Genomic DNA, 23,946 nt, shown 5'->3' on the forward strand with positions numbered 1-23,946 from the left:
TAATGCGAAACTCGGGAGTCGGGAAAACCAAGAAAATTGCCATCTCTATTGGCATACAGAATTAAAACCATTAGGGACAAAGGACTGACAATTAGAAAGAAAGATAGATACTGAAAATTGGGACTTGCATCATTTGTATTACAGAGCGCGCAACCTCTGGAACTACCATCCATCTCCCCCTTTGCCCTCACACTACATTAATTTTTAGCAATGAGATTGAAAGGCGAGATAATCCAGTGCCCCCTCCCTCCTTTACCGATCGATACCCCTCCTCGCCATCCTCCGCCTATACCTTTGTAGCTTTCCATTTTGGAGTAATGAATGTATGTAGCGTTTTGTAGCCATTCGGCATAAAACCGTTATGTCTATTGCACAGGTAACTACAAAACTGACAAAATCCTTTTGGTTTATTTGCAATTTGTTCAAATACCTCTTGGGATGAAGGAGGAGTTTGTGGAAGAGGGCGAAAAAGGGGTTACACCAGAATGGTGATGCGTATAAAGAGGATGAAGAAGGAAACGATGGAGAAGTAGGAGTGATTAGAAAAGGATGATGACGATATTTATTTTGTCGTTGTTGATGATGATGTTGAAAATTTCGATGATTATGATGGTGGTGATGTAAAAGGTGATGATGATTATGACGGCGATGGTGATGTTGAAAATTTAAATGATGATGATGACGACGGTGGAAATGATGATAATAATGTTGATTGCAACAATGAAAGCTCTGATGATGCTTCTGATGCTGACTTTGATGAGATTGTTGATCAATGCGAGAATTTATAATTGGTAATGGAAATGAATGCGACGGCTATATCAGCAGGCAGGCATCACTACCACCTTTCTAATATAAAATGTATAGAACACAAATCCTCATAATCTCGGCGACTATACCGGTAAATCTTTCTGCGACAAAGCGTCGCGCTGCATGTCAATCATTATCACTCTTGCGCCTCATTGGCTGGAAGAAAGAAGAAAGGGCGTGGCCTTGGAGTCCTTTCCCCAACTTTTGATCTCTCATATTTGCTCTGCGTCTACCAACTTCTCCCTTTGCAACCACACTCTTTGTTACATAACATCATCCATCTTTCGCATCGCATCCCGTTACTGGAGGACATCTTGCACCTCGTCGAAACTTCAACCCGGCTCAGTTGTGGAAGGCAAAACGAGTAGGCCTACTGGTCGCAAGGAAATTAATTCTGCTTAGTTCTAACGCTGAAGACAGAGGATCCGCCGCCGCCAAGGTCAGCAGGCGACAAACACTTCTTCATTGCTGTGTCATCCAGGGTAGATAGCTCAAACCATCAGTTGTAATTGTTTGCAGAAAGTGTTAAGTTGATCTTTAAAGTGAGTATATAATACATTTTGTCATTATTCAATACAGTTTTCATGATTTTTTTATTTATCCTTTATTATTGGTATAATGTTTTTTTCCGAAAAGTTCTGTTAGATGACTGTAACTCGTGTCATGTCAGCACCATCATGATCAATAACAATTATTATAAACTCTCCAGAATTCCTTTCAGCTGGAAAGAATGGTGTAAAGATGCTCTGCTAACAAAGTTGAGCATGTTCTTTAAAAAGTCTTGATTAGATAAACATTTAAACTTTTATCCTCATATTACAGCAACTAGGCCTATATGATAAGTTTGAGGCAGAACTGTGTGGTCCGAAAATCTGGCGCCAAAATGACGTCAACTCAGTGCATGCGATAAATTTGACTTTAGAAATGAAATGCACGTTGATGGACATGGGTGAAAAAAGAAGAGACAATGAATAGTGTTTACCGTTTATATTTCAAAATAAAGCAGTTTAGAAATGATAAATGCAGTGTTTCGATGGTAAGAGGAGACAAAGGATTCTTGATAAGATGATCTAACTGTCGCACGCAGGTGAGGCCAATCACAAGGACTAGACCGGTGAGTTGAGGGCATCTATTCCACCGATGACCTACCGCTTATACCAAATAAACCAGTCGGCCTTGGCGCGTTCCACTATCGCGTGCCTCTAATTCGACTTTTATCTCCCATCTTATCTTACTGTCATCATGGGTGAGCTATGAGCTCCTCGTCTGTTTGGTAATTAGGAAATTGCTATATAGTTTAGAGAGTTACACCCTTTAAAGCTATTGGTTAATTAACACTGATTTGAATTTCTTTAAAGTCTGAACTGCAAAGTCCTTATGTCACCCGTGCCTGTGATATATTGCAAAAATGAAGCCCTGAAAAATGCACCCTAAAAAAGAGACCAGTAACATTTTCCTAATTTCATGACATAATACTACAACATGTTACTATTGATCTCCACAAGATATTAATTATTTTTTTTTCAGTTAACAGATATCTCAAAAGTGTGTGCTATTTTTTATTCTTCTTCTCCTCCTCCTCCTTCTTCTCTTCCTCCTCCTTCATCTTCTTCCTCTTCTCCTACTCCTCCCTCTCCTTTTTTCCTTCTTCTTCTTCTTCTTCTTCTCCTTCTCGTTCGTACTTTTTCTTCTCCTCCTACTACTTCTTCTTCTTTTTCTTATTCCGTTTTTTTTTAAATCGATCTGAACAACGATTATTTTTAGTAGGAACCATGATCAGGGGCCTATAACACAAACCTTAACCATCATCGTAGAAGAATATCTTTACGATTGATTGTAATGTCGTGAAAATCAAGCTTACGATCAATCTCTAAACTCTGTGTAACGGGACCCTATAGAATATTACTGTGAAGTCAATTACAATAACTACATTATCAAAATCAAATTTTATGCAAATGAGAGTTCCAATTACGTGATTGTTTTTCATTTTGAAATAATAATGGTTTCACTATATTTCTCATATAGATATTGGCCCAAAAATATATTCATACAGATTTTTATCCATATATTGTATAGAAATTATATTTCATACTCCTTTAAGTTGTGCTATTCTGTGCGCACCAATTTGAAAATATATAATTGTTATTATTTCATGTGGCTGAAAGAAGAAAAAAAACGCCCTAAAATATTTTCCGGAAAAAAGAAATTTCAATATTCAAATGACTGCAAACTTTTTCTTTCATCGTTCAGCCCCCTTTTCTTGGTTTTGTAGAAAGAGTCAAATAAAACTCTTATAAACTAACTGAAGTTGTCTTGTTGAAGGGGGTGGGGTGGTGAAACAAATGGCAAAACAATGCCTGTGTTTACAGACTACAGTAAATGAAATCGAATTCTTTTTACACAATTAAGCGCTAGATTACGCAATATACGTTATCGGTTCAAATAACAAACCGAAGGAGGATAACCGATAATGGAAACTCTATCTGATGTCGAGCTCCCAATGTGAAATAAACAAAATAAATTGGTTGGGTGGGATAGGTAATTCGAGTCCGAATTCTCGCAAGCTGAATTAGTACATGGAGGTGTTTGATTAAAGGGCGGCACATATAATTACTCCATGTTTTAATTGGTCACCTGAACGTGGGGGGGGGGGGCACAAAAGGGAATGGGGTACAATCACGGGGTGTGATGGGCATGGCCCCACGCCCATTGAGGCTACGGCTCATGCATGCCATGGGCACTCGCTTACAACATTAAAGCTCAATCGGTAGAGCGGGGGGATTTGTATTCGTATGACCCGGGTTTGATTCCCACTTAGTGCGCTAGTGCCCTTTGGTAAGGCATTAATCCTTAGTACAAGGCCCTTCGGAGAGGAATTTAAGCCGTCGGTCCTCTGGTTGGTAACTTACAAGCATTCATGCTTTCTTAGCAATCAGGTAAAAAAAATCACCACCAAATGCACTTTTCTCGATATGATTTCGAATCGATGTAAAAATCAGATAGTTCCCACTCCTTAACTCTGATTGTTTATGCCCGGGCCATCAACCGTAATTATCTACATTTCTGAAAAAATAAATACTCCATACCCCCCCCCCCACCCACGAACGTTATAAACACAGGTGCGGTGTGCCGGGGCTTTTGGATAGAGGCATGTGTGAGGATAAAAAAAACTGGGAAAAATTTATTGGCTCATAAGCTACAGCCTTTTCATTCCATTTCCACCTCTTTCCCCTCTCGATATTCTCATGTTTACTTATAACCAATAATGGGGGGGGGGGGGAATCACAGCGACGGCCGTCCTGCGCCATCCCAACCCCCTCCTGATTGAGGGGCTCAAATATTATGATTTCAATGTTCTCTATAGACTACTTTTTAAGAGCCTGATCAACATTTTAGGCTTTGATATCCTTTCCTTTATGTATAATATGTTTTTTTTTTTAATTATTGGGTGGAGGGACGCGGGGTATCGCGTTTATCAGTCGGGCTATTTCCATCCCTATATATTCTTCTTAACAGTTGAATAGTGTACGCCCTACGTTGAATAAAGCGTGTTATCAGGTAACATACACCATGAAATTAAAATAAATATCATATGTCAACGTTATACAAAGAGTTAAATTCACAAAAAAGAACAAAATATTGAATATCGGATCAATAGTATGGAAGAGACAGCAAGAAAACAAGCCTTTTCTGATCCTTTATTCTATAATACGATGTAAGTTGAAACAAGAAGAATCATAAAAAAATGTAAAAAGTTATACCTAAAAATCAAAACAAAAAATCTTATTTCAATAATCAATTACATTCGAACCACTCAACTTTTCAGCTACCTGCCGACTGAAAGAACAAGACTGTGCATAAAAAAAAGAGCTTGAAAAAGTAAACTTTCTCGTTGGCGAAACAATATAAATGAAAGAAAAAAAAAATTCAGACGCAGATTGATGTTCGTTATATCGACTTGCGCAATTTTTAAAACAAAATAGTGCAGTGACTTTGAAGCAGGCCTCAAGGGCTAGCAGACATCGCTCGCAAAAATATGATTTTGACCGCGGGCATTGTAGGGCATTTTCGTCATCTAATCGCCGTATAATTTGACGAGGTGATGCGCGCTCTCTTTTTCAAGTTTGGGAGATTGACTGGCGATGCATCCTCGCTTGCCTCGTATCTTTTCGAATTTCCCTCCGAGCTAAAAATCAAGGTCAGGGAGCAGAAAAAAGGGGATATTAAAATGAAAAGGAATATATCAAGGGAAAGAATAAAAAGTACATGCTAGGTTTGCGTTATTCGAATATATCAATTTAGTGGAAGGCGGATGGGGTGGATACTTTCTGATAGGGTGGGAGTAATGGACTGATTCAGAAATGAAAAATCGCTGGAGGAGCTATAGTAGTAGAAAGTCATGGTAACTATTTCCTTTGCCGTTTGCAGTACGGTTTCTTCACGTAAGTGGCTTGAGGAATTTCGATTATTTTGTTGTATTTGTTTTTGTGTGTGTGTTATTTTGGATCCATATAGACACTCGACAGATTATGTGTCGTACATGTTGTCTTTATAAAATAGAAATAGAGAAGTTTAGAGAGGGGGTGGGGAGAGGGGATGGAAGGGGTTGTAGGGGACCCCCAACACCATCATAATACACCGAGAAATATCTGAAAACATTTGTGATTTAAAACTAATTTCAATTCAGCCTCATCTTCTTTGGGGTGACCAAAAAATATCATTATGTGATGTAATTAAGAGAGTTATTAATTCTAGTATCATTGCTGATGTTCATTCCAATCATATCCCAACAGGTTGATCAAGCTATATGATTACCATGGAGGAGACAATGTTGCTAAAGCAGGAGCAAGAAGATGATGATGCTGCCTTACAGCAAAGTCCTCTGGCCGAAGATCAGCTGAATGGCATTTCGGAGACTGAATGTCCCGCAACCCCTGGAGTCAACTCACAACTCTGCCCTTCAGGCGATACAAGCCCTCCGCAACCACGGCACCAACAACAGCAGCAACACCATCAACAACAGTTTTCCAATCACCATTTCCACCACCATCACCATCAACAGATGCAATACGAGAACTGCCAAGGGTATCAACAGCAGCAGCAACAGCAGCAACATCGCCACCACCGGCAACTCAGCCCGTCGTCAGCCGCGTCTATCGGGCAGCATCACGATCTTCAACATCAACCCTACTCCCGCGGCGGCATCGTCACCCTCCACGACTCAATGGCGGGAAATACAGGCCATAATATTTCGGAGATGCTCACCTCATCGTCTGCTAATGGAGGCATCTCATCGGGCGGCGAGCATAACGAGACCGGGTGCATTCCCGTCGGTAGTCCGGACGAGTTCGCGTCAGAAGAGGAAAAGACAAGGGAATTGCTCCAGAGGAAGACTGCCAGCGACAGAGAAAGGTATTTGATATAACTTACATTCATACCTTTATGAGGATAAAATCTCCCCACTAAAAGGCGCTTTCAGTCTAGCATCATATCATATTTATCATCAATAAGTACTCTATTTAAATAGTAATATTTAAACTTTTTTTTCATTATTCATGTGAATTCTACCGAATTGTATGAATTTCTTGGATGATATTAAACTATTTGAAATTTGCAAAATATATCCAAGATAAACGAGGTGGACAAGACAAATTCAAAACGGTAGCCGAAAATCTAATTTAGTTTTAGCATTATATGAATTCTTGTCAATACATTTTCCCATTTCTCCGGAATATTGGCTTATCGTTAAAAAAAACACAGAGATTATCCATAACGGTTCATTTTCATGTCAAAGCTCTTTCATATTTGAAGATTGATACTTTAAACATAGACAGTCGCCTGCTAGCCCCTCTCCACTAATCTACTATCCGTGCCTTGTATCTTGTCACTTTGGTCCATATCAGCAAATCTTTTAATGGAAGCGTTTTGATGTTATCTCGAAGCTATTCAGTAGACACCAATTTGAAACTCGCGCCTAATTAGTTGGGAGCCCCTTCATGCGATCTTAATCGTTTTAATCAACAAGGATGTCGTAATTCAACGAGACTATCCATAATTTGACTTGCAATGTGGACTAAGTCACCATGGTTGTTTTGCCATAAATTGTAATAAATGACCAAAAAAACACATTCAGCCCCCCTTCAAAAACTAAAACTATATAGCGAGAGTATACGCTATATAGAACTTTTTTTATTCAAATGAAATTGATGTCAAATATCATTAACATTTTGGTAGCGGAATGACTGATCATAAATATTATTGAATGGAGACGTGCTTTACAAATTGATATTTTTTATTCAAGAGACCAATCATATGGAGATAATACTCATTTCGTCTCTCACTCGATCACTTCATTTTAGTAAAAATAAATTAGTTTTTTATTACAAATGTGACAAAATGCAAGAGTAGATATTGCCAATTTGTCTATTACCATTTCGTCAACTCATCTACATTCATTTAATCTAATGCCATTCTGTCCATCAACATTTCGTGTAACAACCATTTGGTTCAATCTTACATTGTCTAATCACCAGTTCGTCTATGACATTTCGTCTCATAACCATTAGTCTAATGTCCATTTCATTTTCATTCATTTCGCCCATAATGCAATTGACACTTGGTCCAGTTAGACCAAATGGTATGTGGACTTAATGTCTATTAGACCGACTGTTTATTAGACGAAATGGTGAGTGGACGAAATGGCAATTAGACCATGTGGATAGTGGACGAACTGATGGTAGACTAAATGATAGAAGAGTTGGTAATTGGACGAATTGGCACTAGACATATTGACAATAAACCTTTGGCAGATAGGGTGAATAAAAACATTTTACCAGATATCTTTGGCCTAAAGTGTAGTTTGATCATGAAATTGCACTTTTTTTATACATTTATTTATTTATTCATTTAATTCCCTCGCTTGCTACGCTCGCTCGTAAGGATATAATATTAAGACAATCAACCCTTTTATAGCGCTTACCACATCGGAGTGACGTCTCTTAATGCCTTACATATATTTATGAGGTTTAAGAACGGACTTTTGTAAGAAAAAAATGATAAAAATGTGATAACGATACAAAAATTCATTAATTTTTATCTGGAACAAAAGTGATACCATTGTATTTTCTGTTTCTGATATTGATTGCACCGATCCAGATCACGCATGCGCGACATGAACAACGCTTTCGAGACGCTCCGTGTCAAGTTAGCCCATCGCAAGCAACCGGGAAAGAAGATGTCGAAGATCCAGGCTCTTCGCTTCGCCATCGAGTATATCAACGACCTCGAAGAGACGCTGACGATGACGACACGGTTGCCGACGGCTGGAGGGGCGTACTATCACTGGGCTAGGGCCAGGGGATTCATCTGGGCACGCGAAAAGGTATTATACATTTTATTTACACGTTCATTTATAGAACTTTAAGAATAAGCTAGTCAAAATTACTAGATTAGTAGTCAGATGGTGCAGTTCTTATCTTTAGACATAATTTTTATTTCATTCAATTTTCTTCAAAAAGATGTCTGAGTTTTAGTCAAAGTCCACTAGGAAATAGTCAGAATTCACCAAAAGCAAACTGACAATAAGAATACATATCTGACTTTTTTATCAAGTCATTTTGACTAATTTGTTTGAGAGTATAACATGGTATGATTTATTTCTATGGGAATTGGAGTATGAGTCGGATACTCATTTTACATTCGGCATCTGATGCCCAATTTATCGAGTCACATTCTAAGAAAAAAACTTAACATATTTTTTTGGAGTTTATCAAGTCATGTAATTACTTGGGCCTCGCTGCATACAATAAACTTCTCAAATCATTTTGCCATACAATGGCAACTTAACCATGATAACGATGCTCAGTAGCCAATCAAAATGCAAGAAGCGTTCAAATCACTATCTATAAAACTGGGCCCTGAAGTGGTCTTAGACGCAGTCTCTGAAGTTGCTTTCTGCCCGCAAACGCCAAAAAAGATTGTCGTCGATGTCGTCATGCATGACTGACGAGATTCTTTGCGTCTTGTTTCCAGGTATCATCCGTGATCGGCATGGGCGGAAATCCCAGGGGGGACGTGTCCCCCCTACTCAAAATAGTAGGGGGACACAATATCAAATACTACTCTTTTTGGTCTTTTATGATGGTAAGAATTACATCATTCAAAATTGAAATAAAAGATTATTTTGGGACCAGATGACCTAACTTTTGGGATGATAACCTTTTTTTGCTTGTCAAATCTATTTTCGTCGAAATGACCTTAAATTTTGGGTGACAACCCTTTTTTTGCTTGTCGAATTTTCCAGCCCCTTGCCCCCCTTACCATTTGCGAGAGATTTCCGCCCCTGGTGATCTGCCGTCGTCATTCGTTAATTTTGGCGCAGCATATCTTTCTTGATTTTCTTATGTTTTATATGAAAAAATGAAATATATCAGGATCAGTTTTCTTACGTTTTCGATGTGTCAAGGGTCGATCTATCAGAGTGTCGTTACGATCCCGGTGTCACCAGTGTACTCAATGCTGCAACAGCACACTCTCTCAACTATTATTGCGTCTTACCCCCTTCTAATGCCGGCGACCACGATGCCCGGCTTGTGGCAAATTCATGAAGATATCACAGACAAGTCTTGATTTTCAGTGACAACCCAACTTGTTTTCATCCATTCGGGTCTTGACGCTCAGTTCCACGGCTATCTGTCTTTTGTCATTCCTGATTATCCTTTGTAACTTCTCGCTGATGTAAATAAGAACTTGAGGACAAAAAGGATTCACTAGACGCTTACACAGCAAAAACTGTGTGTGCATGTATTTGAGTTTTGTCATACGTATATCAATCAGATATGATTATTTACATCTGGGACCGACCTTTAACGTCACCATCCGAAAGACGTGACCAGGGCTCGAACTTCGAACCTCTGCATCAATTTGTAACTTCCCCACAGCTTGGATTACAGGCGCACGCCACAACGCCCAGTTGTTACCCAGTTAACACCGGTTAACTGTGATGTTAACCGGTGTACATATAGAACCACACCAGTTATTTTACACCGGTGTTAAATTGGTGGTGTTAGTTTTACACCTATAGGTGTTATTACAACACCTATGGTTGTTACATTTACACTCTTTGGTGTTATGTTCAATCTCTAGGGTGATATTTTAACACCTCGGGGTGTGGTCCTCTATGAACACCAATTGGTGTCAGTTTTAACACCACAGTTTTTACAGTGTATTCGGTGCACAATGGTGATTTATTCTTGTATACTTGAATGAACATGAACCTATCACGCCCATGCATGTTGTCCTTTTGGGAGGCCTCCGGAGCTTTAAGAGTTCTTTAAGAGCCGAACATGTCACAGATTTGAATCATTGAATTTTGAGCGAGCAAATGTCTAAGAGGACGGAACCCTGAGCTTTGAATAAGGAAATAAATAATCTTTCATAACAGAACCATCAACACAATCTTAGGCGTTGAGCGTTGATTATCGTTTTCGGTGAGCAAACTGGAGATAAGTTAACATGGATCCATATGGATACGCCATATGCTCTCATCTGATCCGAAGTTTCCTCGACTTCTCCAATGGATCCGACCAGACATAGGGTGAAGTATACGGTAGAAGAGCTTCTCCAGTGGAAGGACTGTACATTAAGATTACATTTGGAACTGTTTCATGAGATTGTGTCATTGGGTATCAACGGCAAAAGGAAAACACGTAGAGGAACGCGTGGCGGCAGAAGAAAAATGGTGCGAGTGATATATCTGTTTGTTTGTTGTTGTTGTTTTGGGGGGTTGTTTTCAGGTGTTTATTTGCTTGCAGGTCTAGAATGGCCTTGCAGTTCGTAAGGAAATAGTCAAATAGTTCAAAATTTATGGTGGTTGAGATTTGCCAATGGGTATAGAAGATCAGTATGATTTGAGGGTGCATGATGGTTCTATTTTTTGTAAGACTTTCCTCTGCGACTTGGAAGAAACCATGCTGCCTTCGAAAACGACTATGCTTTTTTTTCGTCACCACTTGCGTGCCACTTTTCGTAATGATACTCTTGACAGCACCGTTGGGTTATTAGTTCTGGTGGAAGTTTACCCGAAAGTTGTGGCAATAAACCTTCCTGAAGTTTCTGTTTCTGTTGAGGTAACTCCCGTAGGAACTCGGCAAAGCAGCTTTATGCTGCATCAACGCAAAACTGACATAATGAAGCATTTTTACGTCTGTAGTGGCTGACCGTTATAGACGACAGAAATTACTCTCCGGCCTTTTTGGTTAAAGTGGAGATAATGGCAGAGCTGGGATTTGAACTCACAACCTTCCGATCGTGAATCAAATGTTCTGACCACTAGACCACATGACCCTGTAAAATATATGGAAAACTGACAAAAAGGAATTGGCTGTGCAAAGACCGATCAAGACAAGCATTGCGTACATTAACAGTGATGTGTTAGAAATAATCATCAATTTCTAATTTTGTCTTTTCCCTCTCTTTCTCTCCTTTTCACCACAGGCAAAAATGCACGATTACAGTGGCGTTCACCAGCCCGGGATGGAGATGACCCACGAACCGGCGACCAACGGCGGGATGGTCAGCTCCGGCTCCATCGACTCCTATACAACGACCTTGCAACCTCTACAACCCCACCACCAGTCGCAACAACACGTGCTTCAGCAGCAACAGCAGCAGCAGCAACAACAGTCGACACCTACTCCGGATCTCATGTTGGACTATATGCACCAGAGCACTACACAGTATCAGTCCAACACGCCACAGTGATGTGGGTGGCATGATTTTGGAACTTTTATTGCAAAGAAATCACAATAGTCTTGCTTGCCGTTGTAAAGACTTGATCGTGACAAAATCCATATCTTTTAAATGCTTCTTTTCTTCGACAACGATTAACCCTTGTATACACCCATACAGTTGACGATCTTCATCTATCTCGATCTGATATACTCCCAGCTGCTGACCCAGTTCTGACATTAGATAAAAGAGTTTGAAAAAAATACTTTAAGCACATATTCGGCAATGACTTTGTTCTTAACACGATCCTCAATATTTCTTAATAAAAAACTCTGAAAAGCGTTGAAAAAAATCCTTCCTTCAATGTTTTTTATTCAAGACTTTTTACGTATTCGGCAATGATTGTCCTTAACATTATTGTACTTTTTCGTACTCGCAGTTGCAAAGCAGAAATTTAATGTACATAATTATAAAAAAACCTTTATATCACTATAAATATGGATGGAATAATTTTAATCCATCCTTTTGAAATGTGCTATCAATTTAATAAGACCTACATCACGAAACGATATTCCCACTGAAATAAAAATCGTCATCCCGCACCGAACAAGCTAGATTCTTTGTCAAACCAATCTGATGTTTGTATACACAATTGAGATATTGTCGAGTAGGATTGTAAAAATTCGAATTGATCTCTTTTTCTCGTTCCCAAAACTGAAAAAGATGCGTATACGGTGAACAGAAGACACTTGAGTAATGCAATGTCTGAAACAAAATACTCCAAAAAGAGTGAACATGACGCTGTTTTTCTTTGTGGGCTTATGTATTTTTCCATCAAGATATGCATGGATACAGTGACGTTTGTATATATTAAATATGAGTATTGTAAATAATATTTATTTGAGAGTAAGACGGATTGTGTTAAGTAAGATGTATTTTCGAGTACTATATATTATGGAATCACATTTACCAGGACCCATGAGGCTAGTCCAGATGATAATGTTGTGGTAATGAGAAAGGCTTTCGAAAGGTATCGTAAATATTGATATCAAAAGATTGTGACCGTATCACTGGATATCACTTGGGTAATATGGGAATTATTATGGGTGCATATATTGGTTGGATCTTCTGTGTGGTTTATAACAGATAACATTATTGTACTTTTTCGTACTCGCAGTTGCAAAGCAGAAATTTAATGTACATAATTATAAAAAACCTTTATATCACTATAAATATGGATGGAATAATTTTAATCCATCCTTTTGAAATGTGCTATCAATTTAATAAGACCTACATCACGAAACGATATTCCCACTGAAATAAAAATCGTCATCCCGCACCGAACAAGCTAGATTCTTTGTCAAACCAATCTGATGTTTGTATACACAATTGAGATATTGTCGAGTAGGATTGTAAAAATTCGAATTGATCTCTTTTTCTCGTTCCCAAAACTGAAAAAGATGCGTATACGGTGAACAGAAGACACTTGAGTAATGCAATGTCTGAAACAAAATACTCCAAAAAGAGTGAACATGACGCTGTTTTTCTTTGTGGGCTTATGTATTTTTCCATCAAGATATGCATGGATACAGTGACGTTTGTATATATTAAATATGAGTATTGTAAATAATATTTATTTGAGAGTAAGACGGATTGTGTTAAGTAAGATGTATTTTCGAGTACTATATATTATGGAATCACATTTACCAGGACCCATGAGGCTAGTCCAGATGATAATGTTGTGGTAATGAGAAAGGCTTTCGAAAGGTATCGTAAATATTGATATCAAAAGATTGTGACCGTATCACTGGATATCACTTGGGTAATATGGGAATTATTATGGGTGCATATATTGGTTGGATCTTCTGTGTGGTTTATAACAGATTGGTTTGAAAATCGATTCTGGCAATTAATTTAACGGTACATTTTCTGACAATAGCTTTTCCAGACAATAATTATAAGGCTGTTATTATGGGGGAAAACCCTGTGTTAAAAAGGAATGACCGTCTTTTCAAGAACATTGTTCATATTGATACAATTATTGGTACTATTGGGACAATACACTTTGTCGGGTTTTAAAAAAATTGCCAATTGGACCAACTTTATTTATTGACTATCTAGAGGTGCTAGAGTTATAGTAATTCTTACTAGATGATGTCCCAACTAGGGGGTTCAAATTTGCCCCCCAAAATGTTTTAACGTGTGTATTCAGTCGTATGCATGGAAGCATGTCCTACTTTGACATTATGGGAACAAGCTCTTATCATAGTCTAAAATATGAATGAATTAAATAGACGTTAATTTAACGGTTGATAGCCGTGTCGATATTTTGTTATCATAGATTGGTGTTATCTTATATATTCTTTCACATAAGTCGATGTATGACAAATGAAATCATCAAATCCTCGATTAACAGTGATATTTCTTGTCAAAGTAGGCCCTACGTAAAATTGTTTTCGGAACATAGTAACATTGCTTAGCATGAACTTAGAAAATGGACTTGCTATACATGGAAACACACACACATAAAATACCATACCTTACACTCTAAATTACAGGGATTTAAAATAAGTCCAGATGGACTGTAGTTAGGGACCAATCGATTTCTGGATTTAGTTTTAATCCTAAAGACTTAAATTTAAATCTCAAATGATTTAAATTTAAATCTTTCGAGATTTAAAAATGAATCTTAAGGATTCAAACTAAATCCGGAATTCAATTGGTCCCTTACTACAGTCCATGTGGATTTATTTTAAATCCCTGTAATTTAGAGTGTACCACATCGTTATTTTGCAAATATCAATAGGCATATGTATAATGTGTGTGCTGTAAGCAGTATTAATACTACGGAATCGGAATATACATGTATATGAATCCCATCATATTCTTTCACAGTTTGCTTTTTTGATTGCCGTGTTAAGTATCCTCTGTTTTGTGAGAGGAAAATGCATGACGTCAATAAAAGAGTAATAAATTTTATGTCTTATCAGGAATTCTGAAGAATTGTGCTTAATGAACTAGGGTCCTAATGACTCGTATATTCAATCCACAATTTAACTTTACTTAGTATGTAATCCTACATAGTAGGTTAAAGTTGTGGCATTTGTGGCACAATTCCGAAGGTTCGTTAATCCGAAAAGGAAATGAGAGTCGTAATTCCGAAGGTTAATTCGAAGGTTAATTCGTTAGTCCGAAAACGTAATGAGGTTCGTAATTCCGAAGGTTCGTAATCCCAAAACGAAATGAGGTTCGTAATTCCGAAGGTTCGTTAGTCCGAAAACGAAATGAACAACGAACCTCATTTCGTTTTCGGATAAACGAACCTTCGGAACAACGAACCTTATTTCGTTTTCGGATTAGCGAACCTTCTGAACAACGAACCTCATTTCGTTTTCGGATTGTCGAACCTTTGGAACAACGAACCTTATTTCGCTTTCGGATTAACGAACCTTCGGAATAACGAAGCTTCGGAATTACGAATGTATACGGTTCAGATGAGAGTTTAAACAAATGGTTAAATTCTCAACAAAAATGTTGAACTTTCAAAGAAAAAAATATTTGAAAAATGAAAATCGCTGTTGAGGGTTGGGTTCAATTACAAGGTAAATGTTTAATTACGGAATTAATTACATTTTCAAATATAATTTTTGCATAATGTCTCTTCTAAACATCAATCAAAATTGTTTAAGATTACAGTTGCTGAAAACTAAGAGGAATAGCTTAGCGTTGAGGTAGATGGTTAGAAACTAGTCTCTTTTTTAGGTAATGGGTTCGGGACAAGTTGGGGAGAAAGTTATGGGCGGCCATAAGTGCCAAAATTACCGATTTGAGAAATATATATGTACCGTTGAAAATAAACTAAAATGCAGAAATATATCTAAAAATAAAGAAATTTTTAAAATAATTAAGATAACAAAAAAATAGAAATTCACAGAATCAAACATTAGTGCAGAAATAAGGACAAACACAAAAACAAGACAATCGCAAAGAATAATAAATGATAAAAAAATACGTAGATAACCATATAATTGAACACAATCACAGAAATATAGGTTCATGCAGGAATAGAGAAAGACTGAGAAATGTAAAGACATTCATAGAATTAAATACAACTTCAGAAATATAGACAACCGCAGAATTGAAGAGAACTACAGGAATAATAGAGACCACAGAAATAAAGACATTTTCAAAAATATAGACAGCCAGAGAATTGTAGACAACCTAATAAATATAGACAATCTCAGAATTTAAGAAAACTTCAGAAACATAAACAACAGAAATGTAGACAACCTCAGAACACAAAAACTTCAGAAACATAAACAACAACAGAAATAGAGGCAACCTCAGAAATACAGACAACCGCAAAATTAAACAAAACGACTGAATTATAGTCCATCGCAAATAGCGCTACCTCGTCGAAAATAGAGACTGCAGAAATTCTGGAGAGCACAGAAATTCTGTAGAGCTGAGAAATAAAAGTACAGCACGTCAAACATACTGGAAATGAGAGGGCAATAGAGGGCGTACTACCACCACGCACGTGTATGATGCATGCATGCGACGAGTGCGATCGAGCATGTGCTATGGTTTTCATCGTTACCGGTATTTTGTATTACATTATCCCACTTGTTTTGGGATTTAATTTCAACCTCTATGGTTGATTACGTTTGTTGGGCCTGAACTTGGTAAAGAGGACTTCGTGAAACAGCGGACAAGTAGCTCACTATCTCCGATTCAGTCAAGAAGTTAGACTTATAACGGTGTTGAGAAACGGGCCCCATGATGTCTAATCTACGATGACCGGCGTGAAGTTGGTTGGATATTCGATATTCAAACTGTGAAGTTGGTTGGATATTCAGGTTCGATATTCAAACGCGTGTGAAGTTGGACAGATATTCAATATTCGATATTAAAAAATTAGGGGTTTTGAAAGCTAGCTAGGGGGTTTAAAAGGTGGAACACGTCTCGGGCAACCATAAAATAGCTGGCTTGCCCTAATACGAGGATTTTTTAGGGGACAAAAGTCAGTGAATAAAAGGGTTGGAAATTTCTAATTTAATTTTTTTTTTCAAGGGGCCCCCAGGGATATCCCGACGGCCTAGCCAGGGTAACCACCTATCCTAACTTGTAGAACTCGATTCGGGTAACAAGATAAACACCTGCTTGACCCGGCGCATGCACATTTAGGGGCAACTCGGTAAAGCATCTCATCAGCAGATTTTATTCATTAATGACACTCAGTCCTAATTCCTCCGCCACTAACATAGTTCCGAAAACCGAGTGATACATGTATTTTGTTTTATTCGCACAAAGTTTGTTGAGTTGTTAACCATATTTTTCTTCTCGAATCAGTCTAATCATTATACATACTTACTTTTTTGTAATCAGATTACAAAGTAAGAAAAATGAGAATGGGTTGGGTCGAATGATTATCTTTAGCCTTTTGTTGTACATCGGCTGTCTCTGCATGCTCTTGCAGAAAATAGGCATACCGAAAAAATATGGGGCCGTATATCGATACAAAACGTCTTGTTGAAAATATGAGTTTAACGTTCTTCTAATCTTCAAATAATTCTCAGGAAACATTTTCTATGGCACGTGTAGCCTTCAATTCAATTAATCAACAAGGACGGAGTTATACCCCTAAAAAATAATTGTATTATGAATTAACATGTCTCTTTTATACGATATCGCGTGACTAATTATTGATTGATTGATCGGCTAAATTGCCAATGCGACCATCACATAATTTGAATTTATATTTAAAATCTTTTTAAAAGGCCAAGATTTTCTAGCTCGCTTCGCTCGCTGGTGACTTATACAAATTTTCCACTTTTGCTATGTTTTGCTGCTTTAATATATTTCGTTTATTATCCGCACTGAACTGCTTTGAACTTAAAGGGATAGTCCGGGGTGAAAATATTCATATTTTGATACATAGAGTGGTATTCACTGAGCAAAATGCCAAAAATTTCATTAAAATCGGAAAACAAATACTAAAGTATTTGTTATTAATTTACCCAAGCCAAATTCTAACAATTGTAAAAGGACATTTTTCTATCGGGGATATCAATTTATAATCGATTGCTCAATGAAATTCATAATGTACCAACTTTAAGTTGCTTTCATACTCTATTATGATTATTTAGATTGAGCATTTGTATTTTTACTTCTTTCTTTTTGTTTTCATAGTTTTAGTAAGTTTTTTTTGAACACTTTTCTGTCAATGTACTTTACTTTGAAATGTTTTTCTTTTAGTATTTTCATTGGTGTATATTACTTTGTTTGGTAAATGTAGGACCCCAAGGAAGAACAGCAGTATTTTGCAAATACAGCTGAATTGGGCGATCCTCCGTTATTGTATCTATATTGTTATGAAATAAAACAAACAAACAAGTTTAAAGTTTAGCAATATTTTGTGAAAACAATCATCATGAATATTTATTAGATGGGCTGTGGATGTTACATCTCAACTTTCATTTTTCTTAACGTGTTAATACATAATTTTTTTCCCCGTTATTTCATACTTGTGTGAATAATGTCTCCCTTATAGTGAAATAAGTTGCAGCAATAAAATAATATCAATGCAATAAATCAATGGACAATCCAATTTTTCTAGCTCTTGGAGGAAAAAAATTTGAATAGACCTAATTTCATATAGTAAAATACAAAAGAACAAGTGGAGATGTGACATCATCAGCCCACCTAATGAATATCATGACCATACTGTTTTCACAAAACATTGCTAAAATTTAAACTTCTTAATTTGTTATCCGATTTTGATGAAATTTTTGGCATTTTGCTAAGTGAATTTTACTCTATTTATTAAGCTATAATACTTTCAGCCCGGACCATCCCTTTAATATAATATGTGGTGTATATACCCGCGATATGATAAAAAAATGTTGGCCATCTGCAAAGTTTTAAAATATCACAAGGTTCCGGGGGCTCCGCCCCAGACCAGTGGTGGCACCAAAGGATGAGGCCCAGTGAGTTGCCCAACCCCCCGAAATTTTGAAGAAAAAAATGTTTAGTAAGCATTGTCATAATTCTCCAAGACTTTTTTTTTTTGTTCTTAAAATTTTGAAAATTTTCTCATCCATTCACCGTTAGCATTTAGCTCCCGACAATTTTGGTCACTAACATAGATCTTTCAGGTCATTATATAAAATTCACGATGTCGCTCGCGCTACGCGCTCGCAGTAACTAATAATTGAAATAAGTAAATTATCTATTTACATGGGTCTTAAAAATCCAATGTCATTAGAGTTTTCATTATTTGTTTTAGCGAGATACATATCCTGCGTGTCCACAATTTTCATAACTGAAATATTTTCAGCGAATTAGATACCCATTCAGTTCATGATGACAAAAAAGGTGCTTAGAACGTCCAGGTATCATCCCTTCGCGCTCACACTATTTATTTGGTGAGATATCATCTTCATGACCCAATTAATGCAAACAGCTAGTCCTTAACAGGTCGCTTTTCAAGTCAGGAGGGACACCATTATTTTTTAAATAAAATTAGCTCGCACTTCTCGCTCGATTTAAAAAAATTGTGTGTCACCCCCCCCCCCCCCACCGAGAATGTTATTTTGCCTCCTTATAGGATAAAAACCCTTGTGCCATTATTGTTCCGGACCCCATCCGATAACACTGCCCCAAGCCCCCCAAAAAGTTCTGAAACTGGGAACAAAAAAGAAATGACAAAAAGGAAAGGAAAGGAAGATGAAAGATATATGATGTTCATTTTCTGCACACCATGCATGTCTAAAACAATCTCAAAGTTGCTCGGGGCACAATCCTAAAGTATCCTGTTCATACTATTATGACCTCTCCGTTCTCCCTATTTTTCTTTATATTCCCCCCTCCTTTTCTTTGCTCTCTCTCCGAGTCCCTTTCCCTTCTCTCTCTTCTATTTTTTTATCTTTTAAAGTTTTTATTGTTTTTTCATAATTTTGTATAAAAAATCAAATATAATTAATACAATATAAAAGAGTAGAATAAATGATATCTTCTATTTCATTTTCTCCCTTTTCTTATTGGTTTTTTTTTCTACTCTTCCCATTGCCGGCACTAAGAGATAGGGAGGAAGTCGGGGCAGTAGTTCCCAATGCTCTAAATGGCCCTTTATTCCCTTTAATTTTGTTAATTTGAGCCCCCTTAATGTGCATGCGCCGGGTCAAGCAGGTGTTTATCTTGTTACCCGAATCGAGTTCTACAAGTTAGGATAGGTGGTTACCCTGGCTAGGCCGTCGGGATATCCCTGGGGGCCCCTTGAAAAAATACTTTTTTTAATTAAAAAATGGTCTAAATAGCCCTTTATTCCCTTTAATTTTGTTAATTTGAGCCCCTTAATGTACATGCGCCGGGTCAAGCAGGTGTTTATCTTGTTACCCGAATCGAGTTCTACAAGTTAGGATAGGTGGTTACCCTGGCTAGGCCGTCGGGATATCCCTGGGGGCCCCTTGAAAAAAAAAATTAAATTATAAATTTCCAACCCTTTTATTCACTGACTTTTGTCCCCTAAAAAATCCTCGTATTAGGGCAAGCCAGCTATTTTATGGTTGCCCGAGACGTGTTCCACCTTTTAAACCCCCTAGCTAGCTTTCAAAACCCCTAATTTTTTAATATCGAATATTGAATATCTGTCCAACTTCACACGCGTTTGAATATCGAACCTGAATATCCAACCAACTTCACAGTTTGAATATCGAATATCCAACCAACTTCACGCCGGTCATCGTAGATTAGACATCATGGGGCCCGTTTCTCAACACCGTTATAAGTCTAACTTCTTGACTGAATCGGAGATAGTGAGCTACTTGTCCGCTGTTTCACGAAGTCCTCTTTACCAAGTTCAGGCCCAACAAACGTAATCAACCATAGAGGTTGAAATTAAATCCCAAAACAAGTGGGATAATGTAATACAAAATACCGGTAACGATGAAAACCATAGCACATGCTCGATCGCACTCGTCGCATGCATGCATCATACACGTGCGTGGTGGTAGTACGCCCTCTATTGCCCTCTCATTTCCAGTATGTTTGACGTGCTGTACTTTTATTTCTCAGCTCTACAGAATTTCTGTGCTCTCCAGAATTTCTGCAGTCTCTATTTTCGACGAGGTAGCGCTATTTGCGATGGACTATAATTCAGTCGTTTTGTTTAATTTTGCGGTTGTCTGTATTTCTGAGGTTGCCTCTATTTCTGTTGTTGTTTATGTTTCTGAAGTTTTTGTGTTCTGAGGTTGTCTACATTTCTGTTGTTTATGTTTCTGAAGTTTTCTTAAATTCTGAGATTGTCTATATTTATTAGGTTGTCTACAATTCTCTGGCTGTCTATATTTTTGAAAATGTCTTTATTTCTGTGGTCTCTATTATTCCTGTAGTTCTCTTCAATTCTGCGGTTGTCTATATTTCTGAAGTTGTATTTAATTCTATGAATGTCTTTACATTTCTCAGTCTTTCTCTATTCCTGCATGAACCTATATTTCTGTGATTGTGTTCAATTATATGGTTATCTACGTATTTTTTTATCATTTATTATTCTTTGCGATTGTCTTGTTTTTGTGTTTGTCCTTATTTCTGCACTAATGTTTGATTCTGTGAATTTCTATTTTTTTGTTATCTTAATTATTTTAAAAATTTCTTTATTTTTAGATATATTTCTGCATTTTAGTTTATTTTCAACGGTACATATATATTTCTCAAATCGGTAATTTTGGCACATATGGCCGCCCAGAGAAAGTCGCCTGGTCCTTTAAACTTTGATTTAAACAAAATCATTCATGTTTGAGATCTATCGTGTATCGATCATTTAGCACTGAAGACATACCTGTCGCCTGAGAATGCTTATCTTTAAGGTAGAAACCTACAGCAATCTGACCGCAAATAAATACTCGACTCCATTACTCCTCTTCAATGCCCAGCGGAGGAAATATCGGAGGGGTATGGACCTCGAATGAATCCATCGAAATGGCGGACATCTTTAACAAGCCTTTGAAAGTGAAATCGATTTTGAGCTTTTTGGTAAGATGAAACATGGGGGTGTGATATAGAGGGATGGGTGAAGAAGTTATGGGAAGGGAAATAAAAGAGAGGAGAGAGATATAAAAAAAAATGCAATAGGAAAGGAATAGAAGGTTAGAGAAAGGGGGGGAGAGAGAGAGATAGGGGGTAGACAGTGTGGTGATGAATATAAAGTTGAAATCAAGGGAATGAATAGAGTGCGAAAGGGATTTCATTTTAACGTGAGAAAATCTGAAAGTAGGAGGCTGAAGAAATGAAAAAAAAGGGGAAGTAAGGGGGGGCAAGAGAAGAAAATGTGTTCGAGTTTGTGTGTGAAAGCGAGAGAGAGAGAGGAGGGGGAGGGGGGGGAAATGATTTCGAATTTCAGACTGATAAAGAGAAGTGTAAAGGTGACCGCACACCTACGATTGGTCTGCGACTCAATTTTAGAATAAAACGTAGTAGAATTTGATGCTTATACTGAGACTTGGAATATCTTACTACGTAATGTTCGAAATCATCGTACGATTACCTATGTTCAAATTTGTGACTATGCTATCATCCTTAGAGTAAAAGCAAAATTGATATCTAGTTATAATGACGTCATATCAGTCGTACGATTGGCTACGATTTGAAACTAATTTGGCCTTTACTCCAAAATAAAAGGCTTGCAATCTATCAAAATGGTTATATTAGTATTCTTTCAATTAATTTTAGCCTCAAACAAAATGACATATTCCATTCACATTTTCATAAAATGGACAAAATGCGATTATTCCAAAATTGGATCGCTAACCGTCGTAAGGTGGGCGGTGGCCGTAACAAATTTCGAAACCGTTGTAGATTTGAACGTTCAGATTCGAGAGTAGATATTGTACTAGTACCCGTCATCAATTTAAAAGCATATAGGCCTTTACTTTAAACTTCTAAATCGTGATACCAAACTTAGGGCCTACATCACTTTGAATTTTAGATTAATAAGAATAAAAGGGGAAGAAAATAAATGGGCAAATTGAAAGCAGAAGATAGCAGTAGCATGGAAGAATAAAAAGGAAACGGGAATAATCAGGAGAATCAAATAGACTAAATGAATGAGTGAATCCCCCATTTCCACAGATACTTTTCTTTCCAAACTATAATTTTTTCTATAAGATATTTTGTATTTTTTTATATGTTATTATCATTAATGTATTGTAAATATTTGTTAAAATGTATGAAAATGATTTGTATATTTGCTATTTCTGTTGGAAATAAAATCTGAATCTGAATCTGAATCTGAAATGAAAGAAAGGGAAACAGGAAGAAAAAAAAAGAAACAAAGAAAGATAGAAACTGAAATAAGGAAATGATTAAAAGGAAGAAAGAAAGCAAAACAAAAAACAAAAAAAAGGAAAGAAAATGAGAAGAACGAGGATTCTTGAAAATTTATACAAACCTCTGGGGGCAAAAGTTCTGACAGGGAATCATTGACACGACCTAAATGCTAAAGATCTTTGCCAAATCGATAGCAACCCAATAATATAACTGGAAGCCCTTGGTAAACCACGTGCAAATGGGAAAACACTCGAATGTCTAATCCGGCATCCACGCGTTTTGCGGGCATACGCATTGGTATCCGCGGGCGCAAGAGGGATGCCCAGTCACTATCTGGAGGCATCCCTTTTGTCTCGCTTGGCGGATACTTCTACTTTTCGACCAATCAAATGGTATTTTGCTCATCTTCTTGTTCGATTTTATATATTTTCATTTTGTAATCCACCGCTTAAATCACCTTTTCCTTACCCCCTCTCTCTCTGTTTCTACATCTACCCTATCCCATTCTCACTCCTCTCTCTGCCCTTGAAGGAAATAGATTTATATTCTCTAAGACGAGTGGATCAGTCATATCCTCTTGCTTTTGTCTCTCTCTCAACACAGCTTTTCTTTTCTTTCTTTCTTTCTTTTTTTTTTTGGGGGGGGGGCGTCTGGTTATGTCTTTATTTCTTTAATGCTCTTACATTTTAAGACTCCCTCACCCCTCCCCATCATCCACGATCTTCCGAACCACGTCATTAATCCTTTTGTTCTCGTTCTTTATCTCATTTATCAGTTCCACTGCTCTCTTTCCTTTACCAGTCTCTCTCCTCTTGGATGTTTATTTCATTCTCTCTTCCTTCATTCCAGTATCCCTCTTTCTCCCAAAAGGGCGACCATAAAAGAACAATTCACTTACATCCTGCAAACTAACCACACAATGATGAATGCACAGTAGTGCAAAAAGTAAAAAGTGAACCCCACCAGAAAATGAACATAGTTAAAGTGTTCAGTCTGCCATCTGTTCGATATTCAATTGTGAAGTCCGTGATAAAATATTACATTAAAGGGGAATCCAGCCTTGGCCATAAAATGTTGTGTTGGGAA

At 37.4% G+C, this 23,946-nt stretch overlaps 1 protein-coding gene across 2 annotated transcripts; it reads left to right on the top strand.

Annotated features, from left to right (window-relative positions):
• Nucleotides 1–1,046: 1,046 nt before the first annotated feature.
• On the top strand, nucleotides 1,047–12,672 carry LOC121425240 (hybrid signal transduction histidine kinase L-like). Of its 2 annotated transcripts, none has more exons than XM_041621258.1 (4): nucleotides 1,047–1,349; nucleotides 5,601–6,219; nucleotides 7,963–8,188; nucleotides 11,302–12,672. In XM_041621258.1, exons 2-4 carry the CDS (start codon nucleotides 5,615–5,617, stop codon nucleotides 11,566–11,568), a joined length of 1,098 nt encoding a protein of 365 aa, XP_041477192.1. In that variant the 5' UTR covers nucleotides 1,047–1,349; nucleotides 5,601–5,614; the 3' UTR covers nucleotides 11,569–12,672. The 2 variants fall into 2 exon arrangements, with proteins under 2 accessions (XP_041477192.1, XP_041477193.1); XM_041621259.1 differs by lacking the exon at nucleotides 1,047–1,349 and adding an exon at nucleotides 5,148–5,249.
• The last annotated feature ends 11,274 nt before the right edge of the window (nucleotides 12,673–23,946 follow it).

This window comes from Lytechinus variegatus, chromosome 12 (genome assembly GCF_018143015.1).
Source record: "Lytechinus variegatus isolate NC3 chromosome 12, Lvar_3.0, whole genome shotgun sequence".
NCBI lineage: Eukaryota > Metazoa > Echinodermata > Echinoidea > Temnopleuroida > Toxopneustidae > Lytechinus > Lytechinus variegatus.

Excerpts from the sequence above, each read along its gene's own strand:
- LOC121425240 (XM_041621258.1), top strand. The coding sequence starts at position 5,615 with ATGATTACCATGGAGGAGACAATGTTGCTAAAGCAGGAGCAAGAAGAT. Across the intron at positions 6,220-7,962 it reads ACTGCCAGCGACAGAGAAAG|ATCACGCATGCGCGACATGA; the intron begins GTATTTGATATA and ends GCACCGATCCAG. Across the intron at positions 8,189-11,301 it reads TCATCTGGGCACGCGAAAAG|GCAAAAATGCACGATTACAG; the intron begins GTATTATACATT and ends TTTTCACCACAG.